The sequence below is a fragment of the Scophthalmus maximus genome, chromosome 4, assembly GCF_022379125.1.
Source record: "Scophthalmus maximus strain ysfricsl-2021 chromosome 4, ASM2237912v1, whole genome shotgun sequence".
Lineage (NCBI taxonomy): Eukaryota > Metazoa > Chordata > Actinopteri > Pleuronectiformes > Scophthalmidae > Scophthalmus > Scophthalmus maximus.
In genome coordinates this window covers 7,311,789-7,320,804 of record NC_061518.1, presented here as the reverse complement: position 1 = coordinate 7,320,804, position 9,016 = coordinate 7,311,789, and the positions used below count along the sequence as shown (strand labels likewise).

General features: G+C 44.5%; 1 protein-coding gene across 1 annotated transcript; it reads left to right on the top strand.

The window, feature by feature from the left end:
- Positions 1-361: 361 nt before the first annotated feature.
- On the top strand, positions 362-8,519 carry atic (5-aminoimidazole-4-carboxamide ribonucleotide formyltransferase/IMP cyclohydrolase). The gene is made up of 15 exons (XM_035627623.2): positions 362-540; positions 748-874; positions 1,582-1,725; positions 2,739-2,827; positions 2,923-3,074; positions 4,788-4,944; positions 5,537-5,662; positions 5,764-5,871; positions 5,953-6,038; positions 6,133-6,222; positions 6,551-6,676; positions 6,797-6,889; positions 6,977-7,159; positions 7,329-7,484; positions 8,179-8,519. The coding sequence occupies exons 1-15, from the start codon at positions 522-524 to the stop codon at positions 8,296-8,298; spliced, it is 1,776 nt and encodes a 591-aa protein (XP_035483516.2). The 5' UTR covers positions 362-521; the 3' UTR covers positions 8,299-8,519.
- The last annotated feature ends 497 nt before the right edge of the window (positions 8,520-9,016 follow it).

The following is a 9,016-nucleotide window of genomic DNA, read 5'->3' as shown; positions in this document are numbered from 1 at the left end:
ATAGTGTCCGTACTGTATTTTGTTTTGTTGTTGTTTTGTTTCTCTTTGTAGACATTTTGCGTCCCTTTTTGTAGTTTTGCATCTTTCTGTGGTCATTTTTTGTCTCTTTGAGGTTGACAAATATTTGCAGTCATTCTGTGTCTTTGAAGTCATTTGTGTGTCTCTTGTGTAACTTTCGGTTATTTCATGTCCCTTATTTTGCCTTTCTTTCTAGTAGTTTTGCATCTCGTTGTGGTTATTTTTTTGTGCCTTTTTTTCTTTTTCTTTTTTAAATATGCGCACTTTCTGCGCCGTGCGGCTCCTCTGGGTACGCTCGTTTGTCGGGGGCGGGCCGGCGGGCCGGGGCGGGGCGGGGCCTTCTCCAGATCTGGACCGCATGATGATCGAAGCGAGGGAGATTTTAGGTTCATCCTCCTCGGGGCGTCGTGTTTGAGCAGTGATCGACAGACACGACACGTGTGAACCCCGCTGACAGACACGACACGTGTGAACCCTCCCGACAGACTCCGCACAGACACAACATGGCCTCCGCCGAGCTCGGTAAGAGGTTTCATTTCATTTCATTTCCGGCAGAGTCGATCAAATATCTGTCGCCATGATAAAGTTCAGTCCTGCGACATGATGCTAGCTCGGTGGCTAACGTTAGCCAACGTGGCGTGCCTTCTCTTCCTCCACTTCCCCTTTGTGTTTGTAAAACAACAAATGAAACGAGTGACGAGGTTCGCTCGTGTCGCCTCCGTCCCGCAGCGCTTCTCAGTGTCTCGGACAAAAGTGGACTGGTGGACTTCGCCAAGGCGCTGGTGGACGTGGGTCTGTGTCTGGTCGCCTCAGGTGGAACCGCCAAAGCGCTGCGTGATGCCGGACTGGCTGTCAGGTCGGTGCCCGACGTGGTGCATGGGACGAAACGTCACATCCAATGTCCCCACATTCACGAAGTGTACAGTAGCTACAGGTGTCCTCATCTGACGTGTGTGTGTGTGTGTGTGTGTGTGTGTGTGTGTGTGTGTGTGTGGTGTGTGTGTGTGTGTGTGTGTGTGGTGTGTGTGTGTGTGTGTGTGTGGTGGTGGTGGTGTGTGTGTGTGTGGTGGTGGTGGTGTGTGTGTGTGTGTGTGTGTGGTGTGTGTGTGTGGGGTGTGTGTGTGTGTGTGTGTGGTGTGTGTGTGTGTGTGTGTGTGTGTGTGGTGGTGGTGTGTGTGTGTGTGTGGTGTGTGTGTGTGTGGTGGTGGTGTGTGTGTGTGTGTGTGGTGGTGGTGGTGTGTGTGTGGTGTGTGTGTGGTGTGTTGTTTATTGTGCGTGTGTGTTGTTTGTTGTGCGTGTGTGTTGTGTGTGTTGTGCGTGTGTGTGTGTTGTGTGTGTTATGTGTGTTGTTTATTGTGCATGTGTGTTGTGTTGTTTATTGTGCGTGTGTGTTGTGCGTGTGTGTTTGTGTGTTGTGCGTGTGTGTTTGTGTGTGTGCTGTGTGTGCGTGTGTTGTGTGTTACTTGTGTGTTTGTGCGTGTCTTGCGTGTGTGTGTGCATGTGTGTGTTGTGCGTGTGTGTGTGTTTTGTGCGTGCGTGTGTGTGCGCGTGTGTGTGGCACAGGGATGTGTCCGAGCTGACCGGACACCCAGAGATGCTGGGAGGCAGAGTGAAGACCCTGCATCCCGCTGTGCACGGAGGCATCCTGGCCAGGAAAACCCCCACGGACACGGCAGACATGGAGAAGCTGGGCTACGGCTTAGTCAGGTGAGAGGTCATTAGACCCTAACATTGATACATGCAGAAACCTCATCTGTGCAGCCCCAGTTTGTAAAAGACCCTGGTGGATATGTTTGTGTAGTTAAGGGGGAATAGCTGAATAGCCCCGGTTGACTCAAAGTGCATGTGTGACCCGTGATTAGATCACAAGCTACTAAGGTTTTAGATAGAGACGTGTGTGGTTGTGCCATTTGCAAATCACGTGTCGTCCATTTGGCATCTGGTTGATTGGAAAACTGCTGCTCATGGCTGCCGAACATTTCGTCTTGTGACTCTTGTTTGTTCAGGGCCAGAAGAATGTGGTTGCACTGGAGATTTCACAGTGTTGCCACTGTTAAAATAAACGGCGCACTCGATCGAGGTCTGACAAAGATACGGTTTGACTGATTAGATATTGATTGCTTAGCACACGCTGATCTGAACAATCAAGAGTGTCTGTGTCATTGACTAGATGTAAGGGTTTTTTTGTGAGGTTGTGATAAAGATGATAAGGTTGAATGGATCGTCTGATAAGAGTTGAAGAAAATGCTCAAAATTTAATGCTACAGCTAACGATTATTTAGTAATTGATCAATCTCACAGCTATTTCTTCCGATAATTGTTTTGTCTAGAAAAATGATGATCCGATTCATTTTTGTGCAATTTTATTAGTGTGGTGTTATTTGGGGTCTGAATGATCACATGTGATGTAGATGGAGGAAATTACTTAGTTTCCGTAACAAGATTAACTTTGAACATGTGGTCACTTAAATTCAAGCACATGGATCTTCATTGTCGCCCATGTCCTACGTACAAAAGCATTCACTTGAATTTTTATTTTCTCACAGTCCCACTCCCACTCACGCTCAAAGTTATAGCTGAAAATGTCATGATGATGATAAAAACACTAAGGGTGAAAGTATGGTTGTGAGTTGGAGCATATGTATGTGTTGTTTATGATTGAGTGTTTACAGTATTTCAAGAATATGAAATCAATTTTTTTGTGCTTCCTCTTTTTAAAGAGTGGTGGTGTGCAACCTCTACCCATTTGTGAAGACGGTCTCTGACCCGAATGTGGCGGTGGAGGACGCTGTGGAGCAGATTGATATCGGTGAGCCAAATCATAACAGAAGCATACTCAGTGTTAAATAATTGTAATGCCTGAAGTCTCATGCCTCCAACTGCATTAACCTGCGTTCTTCCCAGGTGGAGTAACTCTGCTGAGAGCAGCAGCCAAGAATCATGCTCGAGTCACTATTGTGTGTGATCCCGCCGACTACTCGCTGGTTGCCAAGGAGATGGAGGGTTCAGGAGACAGAGACACAACCCTGGAAACGCGCAAGACTCTGGCCCTTAAAGTATGTTTTGGGTTTTTTCCAAGGCCATTTTAATTTCCAAGTTTGTGGGAGAATCGCACTTTTTCCCAAATGCACCTCTACTTTGGCTAATCAGGAATATCTGGGGGATCTTTATCAAAGCTTTAAAAAACGTTGGTGTTCTCCGTGTGTTCTAACCCGCTTCTTCACAGAAATATGTTGCCAGGTATCTTTGTAAAAACAACTTTTTAATATTTTCACTTTCACTCAGCATTTCTTTTTGACCATTTTCTGATATCTTATAAACCAAATGATTAATAGATCAATCAAGGAAATTATCTGTTTAGTTGAACCTGAAAGCAGTTTTCAGTTGCAGCCCCACATTAGAAACTATATTCTTAAAATTAGCAGTCTGAAATTGAAGTATAGCAGCGATAACATTTTTGATGAAAAAGGCAGTTAGATGGATGGTTTCCATATTTTGCTCTGTCTAAATCATGAGCTGAAAACTTTAAAGAACTTAGCAACATTTTAAAGTGAGAAGGGACTTAAGTTGTGTCACCGCCAGCCTCTCTTCATCTCCTAAATACACTAACCTCGAAACATCCGTTAATCCCACACAGTCACTGTTATCACAAATTAGGACGTGCAGTTTGGAAAAACTGAATCTTGCCTTTTGTGTTTTTTGAAAGGAATGAGCAGACCTTGGTGTTATAATGATGTTTGTATAATAGAAACCACACGCCCTCTCTTCCTCCCTTCATTTTTTTTAAGCACGTAGACGTTGGCCTTCCCGTCACTCCAAGGCTTTTTTCTAGAGCCAGTGTTTGTGAAGTCAATTCTGGGCACTATATAATAAATATATTGCCCGTATTTTTAGTAGTACTGATTGGAGCCTGGCTGTGTTGGTAGTGTCAGTGGTGTTTTTGTTGTTTGCTCAGAGATTGAGGGTCTGTGAGAGATAAAGTCTAGTGCGACCTTTTTTTAATGTGTTGAAATATGTGTTTAGGTTAAATATTTGACGACTGAACTTTCACATTGTGTTCAGGCTGGACTAAAAATAATGCAGATATAGGCCACATCCATACTACTACGTTTTTTGTTTTAAAACTAAAATAATTAGGGATGCACCAAATGTTAAGCCACCGAAATTGTTCGGCCGAAAATAGCAAGGCTGATTAAGTGAAAAGACCCAATAATTATTACCGAGCAATGTTTTTAATGACACGATCAAAAAGCTGCCGGCATGGAATGCCGGCAGCTTTTTGATCGTGTCATTAAAAACATTGCTCAGTGTGGAAGCAACAGTGTGGAAGCATTGCAAATGTCAGAGAATGATGCAAAAATAGCTTGTGATCTGCCCATGACATTCGCCGTATACCGGTGGGTGTTAATCGAGCCCCATTTGAACAGCTAACATGGGAGATGAGCTTGTAGCACTAATGCGTCTTCTAACCAAAGAGGCTGAAGCACTCTTACAGGCTGTCAACACACGTTTTAGCCAGGCATACTACGAACCCTTGTACTGCATCACAACTACTTGATCCACAATATAAAGATCATTACTTGGATGTGGGGAAAAATGCAGAAAATCGGGGAGAGAAAACAAGGGCTGTACTCTTGATGAGCCGCGCACACAATCGCTGTCTGGCGTGTCCTGAGGAGGAGGGGAATCATAACTGGTTCTCAGAAGAATATGATCTATTTATGTATTTCCTCTCACCCGAGTGTGTTTTGTGCTCTGTGCTCCCTCAGGCCTTCACGCACACAGCTCAGTACGACGAGGCCATATCGGACTACTTTCGCAGACAGTACAGCTCGGGTATTTCCCAGCTGCCTCTGCGTTACGGCATGAACCCCCACCAAGCGCCTGCCCAGCTCTACACCCTGCACCCAGCCCTCCCCCTCAAAGGTAGACCCAGATCCCACCCCCTCCTCCGAGCTGTTCCCCCCCGTGTCTAGTCTTAATCTTGATGGGACAGACATGAGAGCGGTGTCAATGTTCTCATGTGTCTTTCAGAAAGTCTGTTTCCCAAACTTTTGTTCAAGCATAAATTTAGATAAGATACACTCAATGTAGTTTCTTTTTTCTTCATTTAACTGAAGCTCTGATCTTATCCAGACCAACTAACAATGACCCCGTTCAGACCTGATATGACAAGTGATCGAATCTCTTGTGACGGATGTAAATATTAGGTCTGAACATTGAGTGAAACCACCGTAAAAGAACCAGGTCACCAAAATTTAGATGACAAATAAAACTGGGGTTTTGCCAGTAGAGTCATTTTCTGCCTATAAAGACCATTTTAGAGAATCACCAGTAAAATTTAAAAAAATTCTGTTTGTGACAAAAGATAAATCTGTTGACAGCAATATGTTAAGCAAGATAATGGAGAAAAAAAATCAGTAAGGAGTGGTACGTTTCGAAAGATGTTACTATGGAAATGCAGAAAACTTTTATCCCTAAACAACATTCCTTTAGATTCTTGTTTTCTAATTCCCAGTGGTCAACGGTTCCCCCGGCTTTATCAACCTGTGTGACGCCCTGAACGCCTGGCAGCTGGTCAGAGACCTGAAGAGTGTCCTTGGCATGGCTGCTGCCGCCTCCTTCAAGCACGTCAGCCCTGCCGGTGAGATGAAAGGACGAGACGCGTTCTGAAACAGATGAACTCTTCCTTGACGGTATAAATGTGGAGACGTAAAATCTGAAAACAACCTTTTTCTTGTGAAGGAGCTGCAGTAGGAGTTCCTCTGACTGAGGAGGAGGCCAGAGTGTGCATGGTGCACGACATGTTGAAGGATCTCACCCCGCTGGCCACAGCCTACGCAAGGGCCAGAGGTAAAAAACAGAGAACTATGGAGTGGATTTCCTCTAGTAGTATATATTGTATGTTGACCTTTTTTTATTTTACATTACCAGGCTCAGACAGGATGTCTTCTTTTGGAGATTTCATCGCTGTGTCAGATGTGTGTGACGTTCCCACCGCTAAGATTATATCAAGAGAGGTAAAGACCAGTGTCAAAGAAACCAGACTTTAAAAACCACAACATTGTTCTGCTCAACTCTCAATTCATTCAATTTCAATCCGATTGTTCTCAGGTGTCCGATGGCATCATTGCTCCCGGTTATGACGAGGAGGCTCTCAAGATCCTCTCCAAAAAGAAGAATGGGAAATACTGTGTGCTTCAGGTGAGAGGTTTTTAAACAGTCCAGCACTTTGTTTTTCTCTTGCGCGAGGTTGAGTTGTTTTTGTCAATTCCACTGTTCCACCGTCTGCCTTTCCCCTTCACTGGGGATAGATACCCAGGAGAAAGCTATTCTCGCCCTTGTTTTGGTTATGCAAAGGGGGTCGCAGTTCCTTTGTGCTGTAAATCGAAGTGTCATTATTTCTGCTTAACCTAACAAACTTCATAATTTTAGAATTTTAAATGGGGATGATTCGATTGCATTCAGAGATAAATGTTCTGTTTGATTTATTGTTTCTGACAATGTGTTGTTTTATTTATTCTTTTCCCAGATGGATCCAGACTATGAGCCTGATGAGGCTGAGGTGAGAGTGTTGTTCGGTCTCTATCTCAAACAAAAGAGGAACGGAGCCGTTATCGACAAGGAGTTCTTCGGCAACGTTGTTTCCAAGGGCTCGGTAAGTCGCTATAAAGACGTTTTCTGTTGTACTCTCATATCAGCTCATCCTGCTTGGTCATTTTAAATAATGCGATCCTACCTAAATAACAAGTGTTCATCCTTTTCTGTGTCATACCAGCTCTCTGAGGAAGCGGTGCGTGACCTCACTGTGGCCACCATCGCCGTCAAGTACACTCAGTCCAACTCCGTGTGCTACGCTAAAGATGGACAGGTAAGAACGGACAGTTAAAAAAAAAAAAGAAATCTGGATGAGCCTCTGTTTTCCCCACAAACCTTTTCTCCCGTCTTTGTTTTGCAGGTCATCGGTATCGGAGCGGGTCAGCAGTCTCGTATCCACTGCACACGGCTGGCAGGTGACAAAGCTGACAACTGGTGGCTGAGACACCACCCGAGCGTCCTGAACATGAAGTTTCGCAGTGGAGTGAAACGGGCGGAGATGGCCAATGCGATCGACCAGTATGTCAGCAACACCATTGGAGAGGTGAGGGGGTTAACGATGAGACATGACAGACACTTTTATAATAGTAATAACTGTAATAATGAAATTTCTGGAGCACAACTTCACAATCGTGTTCATCAGGTAGTGAAGTTTGGATATTTTGTTTTTTTCCGGGGGATTTGTCATCTCCTCCCCTATTTTGTGTTGTCAGGGTCCAGACTTGGCCGTGTGGAAGTCCATGTACGACGAGGTGCCCGAGCCTCTGTCAGAGACCGACAAGAAGAACTGGATCAGCTCCCTGCAGGCCGTGGCCGTCAGCTCCGACGCCTTCTTCCCCTTCAGAGATAACATCGATCGGGCCAAACGGGTAAATGTCGCAAATCATTTCACAAAAGCACGTGTTCATGCTGTCTGCACCTTTGGAATTTCATACAGAAATGTTACGAGCAGTTTGAAAACAATCGACTCGAAGGCTACATTCACATTACCTATGTATTCGTTTTAAAAACCTACGTTTGCGACTGCTGTCCACGCTACTCCAGAGTTTTCCAGTGCATAAAATGGAGAAGTTCAGAAACGCCAATCACCCCATTTTTGTTTGAAATCCCTGGGGCTACGTTGAAGTCTGGACGGGCAAAAACAGGTGGTGTTTGGAAACGATGACGTAGTTGCTCCCTGGTTCTTACCGGTCACGACACAACCACCGACGGTGTTACTGTCTTTAACAGTTACACCTCACAATCGGCCCAAGAAAAGAAATCCCCGCTCTGATTTTTCACCACCGTTGTTTCTCGTTCATAGTAGTTTCTGTGACCAAGCAACTGTGGAGAATACAAATTGGTTCCTGTTTACACCGGTGCACACATACTTGATAAACGTTTTCAGGGGTGTTGGTATGGACGGACATTATCTCCGATATCAACGAAGGTGTGGACAGAGATCGTTTTCGTTTTGAAAAAGAAAACAGAGTAGTGTGGATGTAGCCTAACAACAGTGGTGCACGGACGCTGTTTTCCAACCACCTACACTAACGTCTCCCTCCTCCGTGTGTGTCTCTGCAGAGTGGCGTCGAGTACATCGCAGCCCCGGCGGGATCCGCCGCCGACCAGATTGTGATCAACGCCTGTAATGAGCAGGGCATCACTCTGGTGCACACCAACCTGCGTCTCTTCCACCACTGAAGCACCTCCACGTTTTACTAAATGTTCTTTAAAATCAAGACAGTTTATCCTTCATTAGAATCTGAATCTTTTTTTTTCTAACATCGCTTAATACTCAACATTACTACCCTCATCACTCCAAAGTGAAGAGGTTCTGTGATCCTAACATTAGACAGATACAGTGACTGTTGGTTCAATGTCGGTCACATTTTAGTGTGAAATAAACTGTGAATGACAGTAAATGAGTATTTTCTTCTGTTTTTAAATATTGCTAGCAACATGGTCCGTTGGTCCAGACTGTGACCAACTAACTAGTTGATGGATTGTTGTGAAATTGTTACCAGACATTCATGGTCTCCAGAGGATAGATGAGAGGATGGTATATCACCAGCGGTAGCTTGACGATTTGGGAATTTGGTGGAATATCTCAACAATTTATTGATGGATTGTCATGAAACTTTGAACAGTCGATCATGTCCAACTCGGGATGAATTTTAGTCATGATCCCCTGACTTTTCAGCACCATCATCTGTTCAGATAGTTTTAAGTAATTTTTGTCCAACACTTTGGTTTATGAAATTCCGATCAGCCTCATCTACAGCTTGTGTTCAGTGCTCTAGAAATTGTTTTCATCTGAACTAATATGGTGAGCATATTAATGAGCATGTTAGCAAACTGGCTTATACGTTTGGATTTGTAACTTCCCAAAAAGCTTCAGTGTGGAACGAAAAACATTTTA

What these genes read in the sequence shown, in the direction of transcription:
- atic (XM_035627623.2), top strand. An exon ending in CTAAGATTATATCAAGAGAG is followed by an intron (nt 6,039 to 6,132) that starts GTAAAGACCAGT and finishes GATTGTTCTCAG; the next exon opens with GTGTCCGATGGCATCATTGC. An exon ending in ACGTTGTTTCCAAGGGCTCG is followed by an intron (nt 6,677 to 6,796) that starts GTAAGTCGCTAT and finishes GTGTCATACCAG; the next exon opens with CTCTCTGAGGAAGCGGTGCG.